This window comes from Tenrec ecaudatus, chromosome 14 (genome assembly GCF_050624435.1).
Source record: "Tenrec ecaudatus isolate mTenEca1 chromosome 14, mTenEca1.hap1, whole genome shotgun sequence".
NCBI classification, from domain to species: Eukaryota; Metazoa; Chordata; class Mammalia; order Afrosoricida; family Tenrecidae; genus Tenrec; species Tenrec ecaudatus.
The window spans coordinates 113713082-113734010 of NC_134543.1; the positions used below are offsets into that span (position 1 = coordinate 113713082).

The window sequence follows — 20929 nt, forward strand, 5'->3', positions numbered from 1 at the left end:
TTTGACTGTATGTCAAACAATTTCATCATCTGTACAACGGCTGGAGGTAGGCACTGCTATCCCATTGTAAAGATGGGGAAATTGAGACACAGAGTGGTTAAGTAGGTGACTAAACGTCACACAGCAAGTAAGTGGCAAAACTAGGCTTCCACCCGAGAGAGTCTAGATATTGCATGCAGGCTCCTGAGCGTGCCTCTGTGAAGGCGCTGGGAGGCCAGGCACCAGCAAAGGGAAGACTGTCACCTCTCAGAATTACACTATCTGAGTGCATAGAGCTCAAGGCCGCCTCACAGCCACTCTACAGCACAGGGTCGCTGCCCTGCGAGGCCCCAAGACGGTAACTGCCTACTGGAGAGGAAAGTCATCCGGATTTGATGATTCTGCTTCCATAAGGGGGAAGTGCATGCATTTTTAGATGAAAATATGATGACATAATAAAATGAAAAACAAAGTTTTAGCACCAACAAAAAGGAAGGTCTGAATGTGCCAAGGCTTCATTCGACTCAGTTTCCTATGCGTTCTACACCTAATGGTCCACAACACCCAAACCCAACCCACTGCCATCGAGGCATGTTATTAGATGCCGTCAAGTTGGCTCTGACTCGTACAGAACCTACATGCAACAAGACAGAAAGCAGCCAGGCCGGTGCAATGCTAGCCCTTGGTCCACGGCCTCTTCTGAACCAGCCTGACCCTCTGGCAGCTCCCTGTCAAGGTACTGCGGCAACTGCTGTTGGATGATCTTCAGCAAAATTGTACTTGCATGCGCTACCGGTGACACTGTTGTATAGTTTGAGCATTCTGCGGGGCACTTGTCTTTGGGATGGGTACAAGCATAGATCTCTTCTAGCCAGCTGGCCAAGTAGCTTGTCTTCTTGGCACTTGGAGTGCTTCATCGGCTTGTTGAAACGTTTCAACTGGTAGTCAGTCCATCGATTCCCAGTTCTTGATCATCTTCTATCTCTAAAAAGAGTTGAAAGTTAACGAGTCCTTTTCGGTATAGCAACTCTGTGTATTCCTTCCAGTTTTTCGTTGTGATACTTTCTGCTTCATTCAACACTGGCCCGCGGCCTCTTTTAATATTGCAACTCTTCAGTCCTTTCCGCTTGACACGTACAAAGTGTGTCCTACAGGCCTAATAACCTGTAGATGTCACACGTTTGGAATCAGCTCCTGAGTTCTCTCAAGATCCAATCGTGAACGCTACCTTGTAGCATTAGGATCCCAGGGAGCGCAAGCAGTTTGCAATCTGCTGCTCATCCAAAGGTTGGCAGCTCGAACCCATCCAGTGGCTCCGTGAACAGAAGGCCTTGGTGACCTGCTTTCTTAAAGAGTGACAGGACAAGTGAAGCGGTCCAACTCTGTAGCACGTGGGGCCAGCAGGAGTCAGGGGCTGACAAGATGGCAATCACCAACAACTCTTGGCATCGATTGTACTTCCCTCTGCTGTCATTGTTCAAAGCAAATAGCTTTAGTTGATGCGGAAGCACCGTCCGGTTCTCACCTACCCTCTGAGTGCAAGGCTTATCCCTGATAAACTGTCCTCACTGGGCGGACATGTTAACTGTGCAATGATAACACTGCCATGCAATCTTGAAGTTAAAATTATGCTTACCCTCTTGAGGTAGAAGCTTCATTGTTTTCTGTTCTTTTCTTACTTTTTTTCCCCCATATCCAACTATTCCATCTGACCCTGATCTTACAAGACCGAGGGAGAAGAGCGTAAATAATAAACAGTGATGAAAATGGTAACAGAAAGGAAATCGTCTAGATTTCCAAAAGGTTGGAATTTTGATATAAACATATATTTCTCCTCTAAGATTTCTCAGAGCAAAGATACTGACTGGCAGAAAACAGCTTAGGAAACTGGGGTGTCTGATCACTCTAGTTCTGAGGAGATGCATACTTAAAAACGCTCATTTTAGAAGGGAGATTAAATATGAATGTCATACCCTGCGACAATGGGATCGAAAAGAGCGGCAATGGTTAGGATGCTGTAGGACTCGCAGTTTCTTTGCTTTGCATGGGTCCTGATGCATCAGGACTGGCTCGGTGGCTCCTAACAACCTTGCATAAATATAAACACTAACCCTTCCTTGCCAGGCAAACGTGGAATCTAAAATTGACTAAAACTGACCCATTCGCCAAAAGATCTGTGTACAAACAAGAGGTAGGTTTTAAGCGTTGGTTTTTAACTTGAGCAAATATAGACAGATCATATGTAAGTTCCCGAAGAACTTGGGGGCTCTTACAGCTTTTGTCACTATACATACATATATCCATTTTGTCAAACACATCTGGACATATGCTGTCATCGTCTTCTTCAAAACATTTTCTTTCGACTTCAGCCCCTGACATCAGCTTCTCATTTTTCCACCTCCCTCCCCCACGCCCCCTTGATAATTGATCATTTTTTTTCATGTCTTACCCCAACTTCTGTTTCATTTCACTTACTTTTCTGCTGTCCATGCCCTGGGATGGGGGGCATACATCGATCATTGTAATCAGCTCCCCCTTAGCCACCCCCTGCCCTTACCCTACTAGTATTGTTGCTCCCCTTACTGGTTCTGAGGGGTTTATCTGTTCTGGATTCCCTGTGTTGCAAGCTCTTATTTGTACCAGTATACATGTTCTGGTCTAGCCAGATCTGTAAGATAAAATTAGGGTCAACATAATAAGGGAGGAAGCATTCAAGAACTAGAGGAAGGTTTTGTGTGTTTCCTTGGTGCTATACTGCACCCTCATTGTCTCTTCTCTTCCTTGTGGCCGTTCTGACATTGAGGTGTCCAATTGACTAATGATAGGCTTTGGGTCTCCACTCTACCATCCCCATCATTCCCATTGATATGCTTTTTGATTGCTTGTTTTGTTTTGGGGTCTTTGATGCCTGATACCTGATCCCACCTCATGATCACACAGGCGGGTGTGCTTCTTCCATGTGGGCTTTGTTGCTTCTCAGCTAGATGGCTGCTTGTTTATCTTCAAGCCAGACCAAAAGTGCTTTAAAATGAGGGCATACCGTTATAAGGAAGTACTTGGTCATCTTAGTTCACAAACCCTGGTACAGAAAGCTGAAAAACTAAGTCCTAAGATTTAACAAGTTAGTCTAACGAATCTATAAGCTGCTTAACACACACACGTGTCTAATTGCTTGAAGCATTGAAATATTCTCACACAGAGTGATTATTTATGCACATTCACGCAACATTACTTCCTGTTGTGATTCCAGATTTCATGACATGCTAGCCGCTAAGGCAAAAGTAGATAGTTTTGGGGAAATCAAGAACCATCCTCAGACTAGATTACTGAATAACAATTCATTCCATAACACTTTGTAAAATTCCACGTCGGGTGTGTGTGTCCGGGAGGGGGTGGGGTGTCAGTAGATAAATAAGGTAGTAAGAGTTTGAAGAGCTGGAGGACAGGGTGAACTCATAAGTGAGCAAAAAATGAGAAACACAACTGAAAATGAGTAGGGACAGAGAGTCAAAACGGGGAGCTATGAAGGTCAGCGTCTTACCTAACTCAAGTGTGTAGATGAGGAAACAGAGGGGCACAGGGAAGCCAGATGCTAAGGAAGTGGGGGGAGGAATGTGACGTGGGGTTCCTATCCGCCGGCGACGAAGGCCGATGAAATGCTCCTTTCAAGCCCTCTTTCTTTGATATTTTATCAGTAACATTGGCTCCTCTGGATTCGCCACGGCTTCCAAAGGTTGTTTCTGCTTTTGAATTTAGAGAATCCTTTTGATTCTCTAGAAGAGAGACATACGGTGTCCGCTTGGTCAAATAGCTCTCTCTCATGATCAGAAGTGAGGGCCCCAAATCCAGTCCCTTTGCTTGTTTTGCTTGGTCTCTCCAATCCCTTTCCTCTGGATGGGAAACAGCTCTCAGCCAGCCACCCAGCTTGGGGGAGAGCAACCAGGCACAACTGCCTACCTCTCCCTGGTGATAGAATTCACAGCCTCTCAATTAGTTTACACTGAAGGAGGTACGTACTTGACGCGAACTTGGCCACTCTCAGTCTCTTTCCCACTGAGGACAAAGAGTGCAACCAGAGTCTCTCTATTGGACCCAGGGCCATAAAACCATGTCATCTACACCCATCTCTTTCACCCCCAAAGGGAACTTCCCTGGGGATGAAGCCAACTCCAGGGAAAACACAAACCTGTAAGTGACAGTGATTCCCAAAGACTGTGGCTGAAGCTTTGAGTCCAGTCATGCCTGGACTTCTAGGTCAAAGAAGCAATAAAACCCTTCCTTGCTTGCTTTATTCCTTTAAACTGGTTTGAGGATAGTTTCTGTTATTTCCAAGTAAAGTACTTCTGACTAGTAAAGAATTTAACATTGTCAAGGAGAAGTTTGGTAAGTCAGTGTGTTAAAATTCTCACCCATGAAGAACCTAGACCTTACTATCAATATACTACATTTCAATCTAACAAATAACTTGGGGCAATGAGGTCCGCACATGTGAAGCTCAATGTCCAAAGCAGAGCTGCACTTCAAATAACAAATTACTTATTTTAAGATTTAAGAAACATCCTCATTAAATCAATAATTGATGTTATAGATTCCGACTCTTCTTGATGTTAATTACTCCACTGTCTTCCTAGGCCAACATTGTCTCTCAAAACTAGAGTTCTACCCTGTCGTGCCTCATCATACAGTGCCGGCAGCACTGTAGATTAGACACTGGGTTGCTGCTAACTGCAAGGTTGGTGGTTCAAACCCACCATCTGCTTCTCAGAAAAAACATAAGACTGTCTGCTCCCATGATGATTCATAGACTTGTAAACCCTACATAAAGGCACAATGAGTTGAATCATATTGGTGACAGTGGGTATGGGTTCCAGCTTAGTTTCAGACTGCATTTAGCAAGAAATGGTTTGGTTGTGCTGTGCAAAGGCATTTGTCTCTGGGGGTCATAACACTGAGAAGAATGGGAACTCCGGAGAGCTTCCCCGTGCTCATGGGGAACCTGTACCTGGATGAAGAGGAGCCGTGCAAACAGAGCAAAGGTATACTGAGGGGTTTAAAATCAGGGAAGGTGTCCATCAGGGTTCTATCCCTTCATCACAGTCATTAAATCTGTATGCGGAGTCAATCATATGATTGTATGAAGAACAAAGCTGGATTATATGAAGAAGAACAAAGCACCAAAGCAGGGACTCGCTGTCATGGAGTCATCCGGCAGGTAGAACTGCGCCTGTGGGTTTCTAAGATTGGAACTCTTTATGGGAGTAGAAAGCCTCACCTTTGTCTCAAGGTCTTGAACTGCTGACCTTGAGGTTAACAGTGCTACACATGAGCCACTACGCCACCGGGGCTTATTAACAATCTACCACATACCGATGACCCAAGCTTCTGAGGACTTGCTGCTGAAGATCAAGAACAACTGTCAGTATGAATTGCAATTCAATGTAAAGAAAACCCAAATCCTCACAGCATGATCAATAGATAACATCATGAAAAATGGAGAAGAGATTGAAGTTGTCAAGGATTTCATCTGACTTGGAACCACAATCAATGCTCATGGAAGCAGCAGTCAAGAGATCAAACGATGTATTTCACTGGGAAAATGTGCTGCACAAGACCTCTTCTTTAAGGTGCTGAAGAGCAAGCATGTCACCTGAAAGGCTAAGGTACAACTGACCGAAGCCATGGAATTTTCGATTGCCTCATAGGTAATATTGCATATTACTTTGCACATGTTGTCAGGAGAGACCAGTTCCCAGAGAAAGACATCGTGCTCGGTGAAGTGGCGCTTCAGACCTTCAGGCGACACGGATGGACACAGCGGCTGAAGCCATGGGCTCTAATTTCACAGCTGGGAGGCCGGCACAGGCCCATGCACTGTGCGGTTGTAATGGGTTGGACCTGACTTGCTGATGCCTAACAAGCAGAGAAACCTTAACCACACATAGAGGGTTTGGGCCAGGAAAACCAATGTTTTTGTATGAATGACCAAGGTGAGACAAAACTTATCTTTTTTGTGTCCACTCTGCCTCCAGCACAGGATTTTGTTCATGTTTTGGGCCCCAGCTGCAGAACAGTTGGGAGATAGACAGTTCTCGTGAACACTGAGCGATAGATAGACAACTCGAGTTTCCATTCCAATTGAATTTGAAGCAATTGTTTTGAAATCAAAACATAGTTACATCACCCTGGCAGTCTATAATTGGCAAGAAGCCTCTGCTTTATGTCTCCTGGTAAAGGCGGTTGGTTAAGGAGAATTCCAAATGAGGAGGGATTAAAAGAGAAACGGAGAATTCCTGAGGCATAAAGCATGCTAGGGAGGAGTTTCTACCAAGTTCGCCTGCACCCACACAAACCCAGACGGGTATTACAATCGAGGAAGATGAGGAAAGAATTGTGAAAGGGCACAGTTAGTCCAGGGGGACTTTACAACACTCTCTGATTAGGAGTTAGAGGCCCGGACAACAGGAAGGACTCAAGAAATAAGGCAGAGACAGGATGCATCTTAACCAAGGCCAAGCAAGAAGCGGGTGAAGGTAAGAGACAACTGAACCATCTAAACACCTTTTCTTTCCTTAAATGATGCGTATTTTTTGGCACATACGTCAACTGAATCTTAAATCCAACCAGCTTAAGGAGAGTTGTGCAATCATCCCCACAATCGATTTCACAGCATTTTGTTCTCAGCCTCCTTGCTGGCTCCCCGTTCCCCCCAACTTCCCCTGCCGTGCCCCTGTTGTGGTGGCTGTGAGGTGTCATCGGGTCGGTTTCGGACCACAGCGACCCGAGGCACAACACAATGAAACACTATAGGTCCTGTGCCATCCTCACCATGCTCTTAAACTTGAGTCCAGCCATGCAGCTGCTCTACCAAGCCATGCCCCTCAACTTTGCCAAGCACGATGTCCTTCTCCAGGAACTGGTCTCTCCTGACAACACTTCCAAAGAGGTGATGATTAAGCCAGGTACTGTCTCTATAGGTTTACCTATAGAGAAAGGTATATGGTATATTTCTATAGGTATACCTACAGGTATACCCAGTCTGGATTTCTTACCTGGAAAATCATATAAACCACATACAGGGAACAAACAACAATAATGATAAAACGGGGGGGGGGGGAAACTCAGTCAGAAAGAAATCAGAAAATATTAAATACTGAAACAACTTTAAAATGGGCCAAAAGAGAGATCAAATGATAGGGTGTTACATTGTAACGTACCTACATCTGCTGTAATAGACTTTACAATGCTCTCTATCAATAGCATCCCTAGATCACCATGGAGGAGGCTCACTGGAGGCTTAATGGATTTGGGGCTTCTGCTGTCATCCAGAGCCTTCTGGGAAATGGACATTCATAATTTAAACTCAGGCACCATTCCCCACTTGCGATTTGGATTTTATTATTTACAATCCTTGGATCACACAGGCTGGTGTGCTTCTTCCATGTGGACTTAGCTGATACCTCACTAAAATGGCTTGTTTAAAGGTAAGCCTTTAAGACCCCAGATGATATTCTTTCTGATAACTGGGCTAAAAACTCCATTTCTGTCCATTCCCACCTCCCACAGAACAACACAACACTGCAGAGATGACAGGAAGGGTGGCACCGTGCATGCCGTCTCTCTCTTGAACGGGCTGAAGTGGAACCGTAACGCTGATGTGAGCAGAAAACAAACCTCTTGCCTCTCTGCCCTCGAGGACAGGCAGGGCTCTGATACACGGCGCTAAGAAACAACTTTAAAGAAGAGAACTGAAGCTAATGGGAACTTTCTGGAGTGATTGGGGCTTGCGAGGCATGGTTGCCTGCACACTTTTGCTTCCGGGTCAGACCTTATTCCATAAATCAGGCAGGATTTGATAGTTCCAGTCATAATGAAGACTTCATTAGGAATTGCCTGAAGTAGAGACAGAAAAACCCAAGTCTTCAGTGAGCTGTGCACCTCCCCTAAGTTTCCCAAAGGATGCAAAACCTATCTAGCCCCAAAACAAACCGAACCCAGTGTTGGGGAGTCCGTTTCGAACGATGGGGCCCCTACAGGACAAAGCTGAACTGAACAGCCTCACGGGGATATCTGGACAATAATCTTCAGAGAAGCCGACTATTACTTCTTCCTCCCACAGAGCACTTTGTGGGTTCAAACTGCCAATCATTCCTTTCCCGGCCGAGCGTCTAACCACTGCACCACTGGGGCTAACGTACAACTCCTCGTCTAGACACTAAGTGTCGTCCTAAAGAAAGAGGAGGAATGTGGGTGAGTGCAGAATGGAGACTCAAAGCCCAATGGTAGTCAACCGGACATCCCTTGCTGAGGGGTTGTGGGGAGGAGATGAGCCAGTCAGGGTGCAGGGTAGCAACGATGAAACATATAACTTTCCTCTAGTTCTTAAATGCTTCCTCCCCCCCAATATCATGATCCCAATTCTACCTTACAAATCTGGCTAGACCAGAGGATGTACATAGGTACAGATAGGAACTGGAAACACAGGGAATCCAAGACAGATGACTCCTCCAGGACCAGTGGTGAGAGTGGCGATGCCTGGAGGGTGGAGAGAATGTGGGGTGGAAAGAGGTAGAATCAACGTACAGCCTCCTCCCTGGGGGAGGGACAGCAGAGAAGAAGGCGGGGGGAGACATCAGACAGTGTAATATATGACAAAATAATAATAATTTATGAATCCCTAATAAATTGTTAAAATTTAAAAAAAAAATTATGAATGATGAAGGGTTCATGAGGGGAAGAGGGGAGGGAGGGGGAAAATAAGCAGCAGATATTAAGGGCTCAAGTAGAAGGCAAATGTTTTGAGAATGATGATGGCAACAAATGTACATGTGTTCTTGACACAATGGATGTACATATGGATTGTGATAAGAATTGTATGAGCCCCCCAAAAAATGATTTTTTAAAAAAGAAAGAGGAGAAACTCCACATTCCCCAAGACAAAACTCCGTGTGCCCATCGAGTGTGATGGTGAAATCCCTGGAAGCCAATTCCTAGGCTTACTCCAATCCCCGTGCCACCCCCACCCCCCCTTAAAGCTGAGTACCGGAGCCATGGTGGTACAGTGGTGACACACAGGGCTGCTAACTGCAAGGTTGGTGGTTTGATACCACCAGCCTCTCCAAGGAAAAACTCCTGAAAAGAGTTACAGTTCGAGACCACATGGAGGCAGATCCACCCTGCCCTTTATGCATGGGCATCAACTGGATGGCAGTGAGCGAGTGAAAGCCAGGCGCCCTGAGACCTATTTGGCAGAAGCAGCCCCATGAGAAGAACGGTGCAGAACTCCTTTGTAGCTACAGAACTCTCGCACTTGAAGAGATGGTTACAATTTTCAAGATGAAAGTCAGGAGCTCGCTGCTCTGCTGGAACCGTCTTTACAGCTATTTCTGGGTCCCTTTCAAAGTTGAGTCTGAAAAAATCCCCCAACATTGACGCTCGCTCTCCTCTTTCCCATCCTATAGTGCGAATCCATCATGGAAACCTGTCTCTCACATTCGTATCCTTCTTCCCACACCACTTAGCTGGGCCGTCGCTTCACATGTTACGTCCTGCCACGGGCTCCTGGATCCCCGGGTTCCACGCTTCTCTCTTAGTCTGTGACTCATTCTGTCCAGCAGACCCGATAATGTGCTTCCTTGTTTAATCACGGCTTCACACCCAGCTTTGTTCCTACAAGATTAGCTCGCTAGTCATCCCGAAGCCTTGCCTATGTTTAAGGATCCGTGCATTCGGCTGTGCACACTACTATGTGTAAGACATGGCGCTGGGTTCTGCAGGCGGCGAACAGAGGCCTGATGCACATCTGGGGGTGGCTGATAGTATGACGGTATTATGGAAGCAGTAAACAGATACACAAATAACTAGATAACAACACGGAAAAGAAGTGCTGGAGGGGGTTCACGAGCTGACCAGTCAGTCGGCTGTCAAGTGAGATGCCAACTGGTATGAAGGCGGAGAATGTGAGCGGCAAATGCAGGGACGCTGAGGCTGGGACCTCAGAGGCAGGGAGGCAGCAGGCCATCAGCAGACCCGGGGAGGCGGGGAGAAAACCTGAGGGGACGCTCCAGAACAGCGGATATACCTGCCAAACCCCAAGTCACACCGTCTGAGCAGAGATGCAAATCCTGCCTGCTTTAAGATGTTCACAATTCTCCAAAACAGCGCTTTTCACCCTTCCTCACGCCGCGACCCTTTCACACAGTCCCTCATGTGGTGGTGACTCCCCAACCATAAAACTATTTTCGTTTTACCACTTCATCACTGTCATTTTGCTGCTGTTAGGAATCGGGTCACCCCTGTGAAAGGGTCATTCAACCCCCCAAAGGGGTCACAATCCACAGTTTGAGAACCGCTGCTCTAAAATGTATAGTCCGAACATCAAAATATTAAAATTCCCACTGCATTGAAGGCTTGAAAGGACATGAGCTATTAAACTGGAGCTATCTCAGAGGTGGGGGGTGGTGCAGGGACACCAACCAGACCAGATGGTTTCGGTATTTATGATGGAAGAGAGTGGAAAGGGAGGTTGCAGATACACAATGCACTGGTCTACACGGCTATTTTATGTAGGAACATTTACATAGCTTCATGAGTGTAGGGATTTAGCTGCAACTTCAGGCCCTCCTGGCCATTCTGAAAAGCCCCTGTGACCGGGGCCAGCTAGGACTGCTGGTGACCCTTTGACATGTAATTGGTCAGTCCTGCTCCGTGATTGCTGAATCCTCTCTAGTCGCTGAAAGCATCCCTGGGCAACACTATGGCACTGAGATCCACTAGCAAGTCAAGACTAACAAGTATTTTCAAAATCCAAAGCAATGAGATATCACAGCTACTTTCACTTCTATTGGGAACAAGAGCAAATATAACAATCATAATATATCATTGATCAAGGATTCACGAGGGTGGAGGGGAGTGAGAGGGAAGGGGTAAAAAAAGTGGAACTGATACCAAAGGCTCAAATAGAAAGAAAATGTTTTGGAAATGTTGATGGTTACATGTACAAGTGTGCTTAATATAACTGAATGACAGATTGTTATAAGATTTGTAAGAGCTCCCCAATAAAATTATTGATTAAAAATATGTCAACATAGAACTCTGTGAATGTATTAAAAATCATTGAATTATGTGCTTTTAAATCAGTGAAACTGTGTGGTGTGCAAATGTTATCTCAATAAAGGGGTTTATTTTAAAAATCAACATGCATTTTTCAACCAAAATATTAGTTTCCAAGAACGCTATGTCCCTCAAGCCTAGCTATTAGCCTTAAAAATATTTATTCAGCTGGAAACTTTTGACAAAATGGGAACTCTGCTAAATTACTGTGACAAAATTATTATCTTTCTATGAAAAAGAAGGAACTGAGCAATGTCTGGACCCTTCATTCTAGTAAGAGCTGACGTCTACCACACATTGCAATCTGCCTTTTAAGCACTGAATGGCTTTTCGTTGAAGGACACTTCTCAGATTCAACCACAACGTTGAATGCCATAATTATAGCATGTTACTAATTCACCTTTCCTTGTTATTTACCCCAAAACTCCCTTCCCTATAATCCTCTTCAAGGGAAAGATCCCTGTGTTTATCTACTGAAACTCCCTCTAATAATTTCTCTCTTCCTCTTATATCATTACCTATCATGGTTGATGCTGTGTCTCAACTGGGCAAGGCCATGAATTCCAACACTATGGACGGAGCGTCCATTTTCGTGATCTGATGTAATTGTCCTCCACTTTGTGCCACTATGTAGCTCTTCACTCTTTCCTGTTATCCATACTAGCCTCTCTCTATATTAAAGCAACAGGACTGGGGTGAGGTGTGCCTTGAGTCTCACCAGTTCAAAGTCACATCTGTACTAACGTCACACCCTTCCTCAGGCCATTGCTCTAATGAGGTGCAAAGCCAGTTTCCTCGAGGGTGTGACTGCTCTCAATATCTACTGGATAATCTGGCAAAGTTGTCTCTTGCTCTGAATCTTATCATCATGTAACCTGTGGTTCTTAGGACTTGAGCTAGCAGCCTGTCATCTGACCTGCTGATTCTGGAATTTGCCAGCTTCTGCTGCCCTGGAAGCCAATAGCCTGTTATCTAACCTGGCCCTCTTGGGCTTCGCCAGCTTCCAAAGCCCTGTGAACCAATAAGCTGTGGATTAGTCAGTTCCTGCAACTATGTGAATTAGGAGAAGCCTCCAGCACACAAATTTGGGACTTAAAAATCTCTACAAACACATTAAGCCATTTCCTTGAAACAAATACACACTATGTTAGTCTGGGTAGACAAGAGAAACAAATTCATTGAGATACTCATGTGTATAAGAAAGAGGCTTATTGGGTGCATAAGCAAATGTGGTGAAGAAAGCTGATGGTGCCCCGCTATCAAAAGAGATAGTGTCTGGGGTCTTAAAGGCTTGAAGGTGAACAAGTGGCCATCTAGCTCAGAAGCAACAAAGTCCACATAGAAGAAGCACACCAGCCTGTGCGATCACGAGGTGCCAAAAGGATCAGGTATAAGGCATCATCAAAAAAAAAAAAAATCTTACCATAGTGAATGAAGGGGGAAGTGCAGAGTGGAGACCCAAAGCCCATTTGTCGGCCACTGGAGAGCCCCTTGCAGAGGGGTCTAGGGGAGGAGATGAGTCTGCCAGGGTACACCGATGAAGAATACAGCTTTCCCCCAGTTCCTAAATGCTTCCTCCCCCGCCCCCAACTACCATGATCCGAATTCTACCTTGCAAGATTGGATAGAGCAGAGGTTGTACACTGGTGCATATAGGAGCTGGAGGCACAGAGAATCCAAGGTAGATGATACCTTCAGGACCAGGGGTGTGAGGGGCAATACTGGGAAAGTAGAGGGTAAGTGGGTTGGAAAGGAGGAACCGATTACAAGGATCTACATGTGATCTCCTCCCTGGGGGATGGACAACAGAGAGGAGGGTGAAGGAAGATGCCGGATAGGGCAAGATATGACAAAATAATAATCTATAAATTATCAGGGCTCATGAGGGAGGGGGGAGCTGAGAGGGAGGGGGAAAACAAGAGGACCTGATGCAAAGGGCTTTAAGTGGAGAGCAAATGCTTTGAAAATGATTAGGGCAGGGAATGTGCGGATGTGCTTTATACAATTGATGTATGTATATGTATGGATTGTGATAAGAGTTGTATGAGTCCCTAATAAAATGTTTTTTTTAAGAGGTTTATATACAAGAGCAGTTGAATATTGGGAAAACATCTCAGCCCAGACCAGATCAAGTCCATAAATCTGATATTAGCCCATATGTCAGATACCAATCTATAAAGTCCTCACGAAACACGTGCAGTGATGGCAAATTCAACATCTCAGCCCAGACCAGATCAAGTCCATAAATCTGATATTAGCCCATATGTCAGATACCAATCTATAAAGTCCTCACGAAACACGTGCAGTGATGGCAAATTCAGGAAGATCACAGCCCAGTGGGTGGGAAGCCTTGTGAATCCAGTGACGTTGTAAGCATCCCAGTGCTGGCAGTCTCCACGTGGTTCCTTCAGTTACAAAACTGACTGCCTCAGGGTAGTTGCATATGGCTTCTCCTCAGAAAAGTCTCTCTGGGAGTGAGCCCAGGGAGAGGATGTCTCCCACCTCCAAGTAGGAACTACAGGAGTTCTCAGAATCCTCAGGAGTGGGCCAGACTCACACAGAGGCCCCACTGGCTATATCCAGATTATCAGACCAGACTCCACCCCTGCACACTCTCAACCCTCAAATTGACACCAGATTATGTAACTCTCTCACACACACACACACACACACACATGGGGCGGGGAGGGGGGTTAAAAGTTCATAGGAAATTTCCATTATCTTTTCATTATACAAATACTTCTGTAGTTTTGCTTCTCGAGAGAACACAGCTTAAGCTTTAATCTCTGGAAATGCTTCAACCTTCCCCATACCTTCTACTAACAAACACCATGCTAGTTGTCTACTTGTTGTTGAGGTGGCAGCATGTTTGTTCCCTTTGCCCTCGGAAATCCAAAATGGGTCAAGAATATAAGAAGCAGATTGTGAGACCCTTGAGAGAAAAGACTGTGTCCTGTCCTCTGTCAGAACCTCTCAACGTATCTGGTACACACCTATCGGTATCTAGCAAAGTATCTTGCACACAGGAGGTGCTCAATAAATATTTCTGGGCGCCACTAAGCTAAGTCCACTCACAAAAAGAAGTAGCTTAACAATAAGTAGTCAGGGGACCAGAAATTCCCAGACAAGGGTGTATTTAGTAAAAGGCAGTTCAAGACCAACTTCAGCCTTGATGTCCAAACCAGCCTGTCTTCCTTTAGAGCACCGTAAGGAGGGTCTCCATGAGTAGTGGTTGACTCAATGCCTGGTTCGTTGGATGGTTGGCTGGCTGACTGGATGGACCTGAATTGACTGTCCACACCCTGGCCCTATGCTATGGTATCACTGACGATGGAGAAATCCTAAGGGGCCATGCGATGCATTTTTGTTTGTCCAGTGGAGGTGGAAGTGGCTTGAATATGGAAGCACTGTGCTAATGTAAAATGCATGCACATCAGTGCCTGGCCAGTTGCTAACTGTATGAATGGGTGGGAGATGCTCAACAAACACTTCCCAAATGAAAATAATCATATTAAATAAACCAGTCTGTCTTTATACCCCAAAGAGCCCAAACTCGTTGCCACTGAATCAATGCTTAATCACAGCGACCTGTAGAAAGCCCGATCTCTCTCGAGGAGTGATTTCAAACTGCTGACCATGCAGATCTTAGCCCAACACAGAACCACTACACCACCAGGGCTCCTGTCCATCTTTATAGCAACGAAAATCACCATCAAGGGCTTTAATGGAGCTGTGACCAAAGTCCCACATCCTAAAATGAAAAATCACAATATATTTTTTATTTTTCCCTTCCGAATGATGTTGGGGCTGAGGGAGTCCAGAAGGGGCAGGTCCAAAACCCTGCAAGTACTTATTGTCCAGTCAGACTCTAGGAAGGTGGCTGAGTGTCAGTCCAGTCGCTCAGAGATGGACCTCTGGATGAAGGGCCGTGGTCATCACAGGGAAACGGCACCGGGTGACTAAGGCCTGTTTACAAACTGATAACTCGTCATAGGAAAATAACGCCGGTATTTCTGGGTACCTACCTGGTGTGTTCATTGTGAAGATGAAATGAGTTAATGTTTGGATAGGACTTAGTGGCCGGCTCATCGCATGATCCATGTTGGCTACCAAAATAACTTTTAATCCATTTCCAATTACATGGACACACTAGAGATCTACAGTACCGAAAGAGAAGTAGCCTTTGAAATCTGGGGCTAGGAAGAAAGGGGTCCCAGAGAATGTTTCATTCAACCCCCTAATAGCATGCTTGAAGAAATTAACCACCTATTTGTAGACCAATTTACAGGCTCCCCCAAATTTTCACATCTATCATTAAGTTTGAACCTCACAAGAACCTTGTAAGGGAGGTGGGGCAGGTATAATTAACTCTGTTTACAGATGAGGAAATGAAGCCCAGACAGATTAAATGACTTGCCCAAGGTCACACAATTAGTTAATGAAAAGACCCTGGCTAGAATTGGGTCTCCCTAAGCCTGAACGGAACCTCTTTCCTCTGTGACATGCCAACTTGATTGTCAATTTGGAATCAATGATTCCAGGTTCCTTAAATATAGATACTGCTGCAAACATGAACTTTAAAAGTTAAGACGTTTCTGTTAGCTGTAATTCTTTTTAAAAAACAAAAAAACCTCTCACGGCCTGGGAGGCAATTATGACTCATAGCTATCTTATAGACCAGCTGGCAAAACGCATACATGAGTTATAGCATGAAATGACACGATTACACACACAATGAGCACCTCGCATTACCCAAGACAAATTTTTCACATCACTCTTCAGAGGGAACGCTCTCCACATTAAAACCAATCAAAGATGGCAAGACCCAGAAAATACCGGAGTCAGCTAAAAAGAGGGTGGGGAAAGGCGGTCACTTCCCTTGAACTAAACCCAGAAGGGTGAGTCTCTCGCCCCAATGGGGATGGTGAAGACAAGGGGCCCAAATGAGGCGCTAAGGGATTTACATGCAGGTGGCAAACTCCCAGCCACAATCAAGTAGCCGACCAGCCCAGCGGGCGAATCAGCTCCCACTGATCCGAGCTGCATCTTCCCTCGAGGCTCGCCATTCACAGCAGCATCCCGAAAGCCCGCAGCTGAGCATGAAATTCGCCTGGCCACCCTTTGCACGAGCCCAGGCCAGCTCTCAGCAAGGGAATCGGCCGGTAGGGTCCCAGTGGGGCCTCATGCCAACACAAGACGTTATTTTAAGCGCCCCGGTCCCCAAGGGAGGGGCCATCCGACCTACAAGAGCAAGCATCTTCCTCCAGCCCGGCTTGTTTCCTAACCCTGACCCTGGTCCGTCCTACCACCCTCCCACCCCAACCCCCAAAAAATGTACTTGGGGCCCCCTCTCTGCTCGGATGCGCGCGCTGCGCCCAGCCCGGGAAGCGTGGCAGCTGGGGGCGGGGGGCGCCCCGGAGAAGCCAGCCTCCCTCGGCCGCCCGAGTCATCCTCTCCCCGAAAGAGGAAGGCGCCTCTGCGGGCGACCCGGGGCTGGAAACGCTGCGCGCCGAGCCGGAGCCTCACCTTTGTGTAGAGCTCCGAGGCGGCCATGGCGCGGGCCCCGCTTCGCCGACACCCCCCTGGGCCGAGGCGGCTCCTCGCCTGGGCAGCCGGGCAGCGGCGGGCGGAGCGGCGGGCGGAGCGGCGGGCAGGGCCGGGCCCACGGGGCGGGGCGGGAGGCTCAGGCGCGGGCGGCCGGCGGGAGCCTCGCCATCACTGCTGCTCGCCGCCGCGCGCTCGGCGCGCCCCGGGTCCCCGCCGCTGCAGCCACCTGACCCGCGCGAGATGCGGTCGCCGCCGCTGCAGCCACCTGGCCGGCGCGAGATGCGGTCCCCGCCGCCGCCGCCGCCGCCGCCGCCCTGTGCATTGTGGGAGCGGGAGGAGGCTGTGCTCCAGCGCTGCCACCGCGGCTGCTCGCTCTCCCCCGGGCTCGCGCTGCCTCCCATCGGCGGCGAGCGCCCCGCGCCGTCCGCCCGCCGCCCGCACCCAGACACCGAGCCCAGGCCGGGCCCCGCCCCGGTCGAACCCTGGAGCGTGCCCGCGCCCCGAGGGGGGCGACCATAGCAGGGGTCCCCGGCGTGTGTTCGGGTAAACGACCGGGAGCCTGCAGGCTGCTGCCTCTGCCGTTGTAAGCGTGCCCAAGGAGAGGCTTGGGGACAAGACTTCACAAAAGGCCATAAATAAGGAGTTGGCAAACACCCCTGAAGAGCTTGCCTAGCGGCTGGTTCGTCGTTGCTTCCAGGAACTGGCACTAAAGGGGCACCAGGGGCACCGTAGACACCTGGCCTCTGCACCAGGGTCCTTTCCTGTGCCAGCACAGAGCCCTGCTCTGAGCTCCAGACGCTTTCTGGGGCTTTGAAACTCAGTGCCTGGTGGCAGCCCTAGTACCTGCCACTCTCCCGGGCTTGTGCACTGCGGAAGTGCGACTCAGCTGTCCAAGCTCTCAGGCCTTGTCCCTTCTGATGATTACCAGACGCTCATCTGGGATGCCTCTTTAAAGGCAGATGACTTCTGTGGACGGTCTATGTTCTTGTTGTTAAGGTGATATCAAGGACATTGGACCGCCACTCAAGTACTTACTCAGTGCAAGAACACGTTGTTCTATTAAATTGGCATTCCACGATGCACACCTTCACGACAAGATCTCTGAACACAAATGGGTGCATAAGCAAATGCGGTGAAGAAAGCTGATGGTGCCTGGCTATCAAACAAGCCTTTAAGACCCCAGATAAAGCATCTGGGGTCTTAAAGGCTTGCAGGTAAACAAGCAGCCATCTAGCTCAAAAGCAACAAAGCACCACAATTCAAATCCATTGATACTTCTTTGGTCTTCCTTATTCAACACCCAAATTTCACATGCATATGAGGTAATGGAAAATGTCATACGTTGGATCAGGTACACTTTAGTCCTCAAAGTAACATCCTTGCTTTTCAGTAGACTAAAGGTCTTGTGCAGCAGACTTACCTAATGCCACACATCTTTTGATGTCTTCATTGCTGCTTCCAGGAGCATTGATTGTGGATTCAAACAAGACAAAACCTTTGACAACTTCAACCTTTTCTCCATTTACCATGATGTTACCTATTGATCCAGTTGTGAGAATTTTGGTCTTCTTGGTATTGAGGCGTAATCCACACTAAAGGCTATAATCCTTGATCATCATTATCAAGTGCTTCAGGTCCTCCTCACTTTCAGCAAGCAAGGTTGTGTTATCTGCATATTGAGGGTTGTTAATAAGCCTTCCTCCAATCCTGATGCCACTTTTCTTCATATAATCCAGCTTCTCTGATCACTTGCTCAGCATATAGATTGGATAGGTATGATGGTCTATAAGCTTATACTTACACATGTCATTTAAATCTATCAAAAAGGTAAAGAAATGTGGGAAGCGACCCTCCCTGGACTATCAAGCATGGGAATGTGGTCTCCCAGGGGACAGTGTGCATCGTGATGATCTCTCAAGCCCGGGACTCCTCCTGGCTGCATGTAGGCTCCAGCCTGCCTGTGCAGTTCACGGAATACCATTGACTGAGGAGTTAATGTGTGGCAGGTCCTTCCTCAGGTCATGCCTCTTCTTGCTCCTGGGCCCACAATCCTCTCAAAGATGCCCTTTGAAAAGCAATTCAACAGGTCGTTCTTCGGAGGTGCCCTTAGGTGTGTTTGAACCACCAACCTTTCCATTCATGGGCCAGCGCTAAACGGTTGGTGCCACCCAGGGAGTCCATCAGAGCCAGAGCCCTACAGCATTCTTTTCTTCCTTCCTAAGTCTTTCCCCTTTCTGCCCAACCTCCCTCCACCTTTCTTCATCCACAAAGAGAAAACACGTGGCACAGGTATGACCAGCCCATAGAAAGGGCCCTGGATTGATTTAGGAGCCCTGCAATGTCTTCATGCGTTATGTAAGTCTGCTTTATCACCTTCTGTATACCCACCTCCTACCTGTTAGAGAATCCATGCGTATTAAAAGGAGCAAAAAAAACTGAAAGGAGTATGGATACTTTTTATTTTTAATTATAGGGAGGAAAAGGAATTGAATATATATATATGTATGTATATATGTAAGTATGTATGTGTATGTATGTATGTACATGACTCAAATATTTGAGCCTTAACAGAAGGTGGTAATAGGAATGAGGAGGAAAGGCTTCTACCTGATCTCGTCTTACTTCATTCAGAAGTTAAAACTCCCTGCCATTGAGTCAATTCTGACTCAGAGCAACCCCACAGGGCAAGGCAGAACTCCTCTTGTGGGTTTCCAAGAGAGCAACTCTTCACACGAGTAGAAAGCTTCAGCTTTCTCCCTCAGAGTGGCCGGTGTTTGGGGTGTTTTTGAACAGCCGAACTTGCAGTCAGCAGCCGAAGCAGTAACCCACCGCAGCACCAGGGCGCATCGCTTGTCTTCTGACAAGTAGACTGAAAGTCAGAGTGGGAGAGAAGACGTGATAGGCAGTCTCAACTCTCTCGTACACACGGCCTGTCATTGGTAAAGCACGGCAGCCAGCAAGAGCTACACCTTCCACAGGTTTGAGATTTCCCTGTCACCACCGAGGCTGTCTTTTGTTTTAAAAGTGATAAAGTTCTTGGTGGTCGCCTCATAGTTGGAAACAATTTCATGCAGGTTGTTTCTGAGCTCAATTAGTGTCAAAGTGAAGACTCCCTCCCTCCCCTGAAGTATTTGCGGATATTACTCTTCCCAAGAAGTATCTGAGGGCCTGTGATGTCCCAGGTACCCTCCTACAAGCTGGACAATCGCGCGCAAACACAGCGGAAGAAAACCCCTGACCTCAGACAGAGAAGGCGGAGTGATACGTGCAATGGAGAAAGACTGAACTGGGAAGAAGAAAAGATGTGCAATGGAAAAACACTGAACTGGGAAGGAGACCAGAATTTTTTAATTGGGTGGCCTCTGCTTTATTCAATTTGAGATTTTAAAAAAAAATGAGGACCTATTATGTACCAACACCTAAGATAATAATGATTTTTTTAAAAACTTCCATCAATTTGACTTTGACCGATAGCGATAACACTGCTCCATGGAGTTTTTAAGGTGTACATCTTGTTTGAACCACTGACCTTGTGCCTAGCAGCCTAACTTTTAACTCACTGCATCACCAAAACCGGAAACCATGACACTGGGTTTTTCTTTTCCACCCCATAGAGACCCTATACAAGGTTTCCCAGACTATACATCTTTATGGGCAGCAGGCAGCCTCTTCTTTTTCTCCAGAGAAGCAGTTGATGGATTTGAACTCTAACCTGTGGTAAGCAGTCCAATACTTACCTGACAGCCCCACTAGAGCTCCTTATCACGTCACCTGGGCTCCTTAATAAAGATAGATGAATAAAGTGTGTCCCTGACTTGAGGGACATCTCAGTGCAAGGGGATGCGAAGGGACCGTCCATGCTATAGGGTCAAATAAAGGAAGCATTCTAATTCTGTGGGATTGGCTCAGCCCGAGAGGCAGAGGCAAGTAATGTGTTACTGCTTACAGTGTACATTAGTTGGCATTTTTTCTTTCATTTTTAATTAATCAATCATTTTATTGGGGGTTTTTTATAGCTCTTATAACAATCCATAATCAATGTATCAAACACATTTGTCCATATGTTGCCATCATCATTTTCAAGACATTTTCTTTCTGTTTGAGCCCTTGGTATCAGCTCCTCTTTTTTCCTCTCCCTTCCCACCCTCTCACCTCGTGGACCCTGATAAATTATAAATACATCGATCACCTTCTCCTCCCTCCTTCCCCCTACCTTCATAATATCACTACTCCTATCACTCTTCCTGAGGGCTTTATCTGTCCTGGATTCTGTGTGTTGAGAGCTCTTATCTGT

The 20929-nt window shown here is 46.8% G+C and overlaps 1 protein-coding gene across 4 annotated transcripts in view; it reads right to left on the reverse strand.

Moving 5' to 3' along the window:
• The window catches only part of MYO5A (myosin VA), a 200474-nt gene extending 183701 nt beyond the window's left edge, over positions 1 to 16773 (reverse strand). For all 4 annotated transcript variants that reach the window (XM_075532004.1, XM_075532003.1, XM_075532002.1 and 1 more), the window contains exon 1: positions 16615 to 16773. In XM_075532004.1, the coding sequence (XP_075388119.1) occupies positions 16615 to 16641 (27 nt within the window). In that variant the 5' untranslated portion in view covers positions 16642 to 16773. The remainder of the gene's footprint in view (positions 1 to 16614) is intronic.
• Positions 16774 to 20929: the final 4156 nt, after the last annotated feature.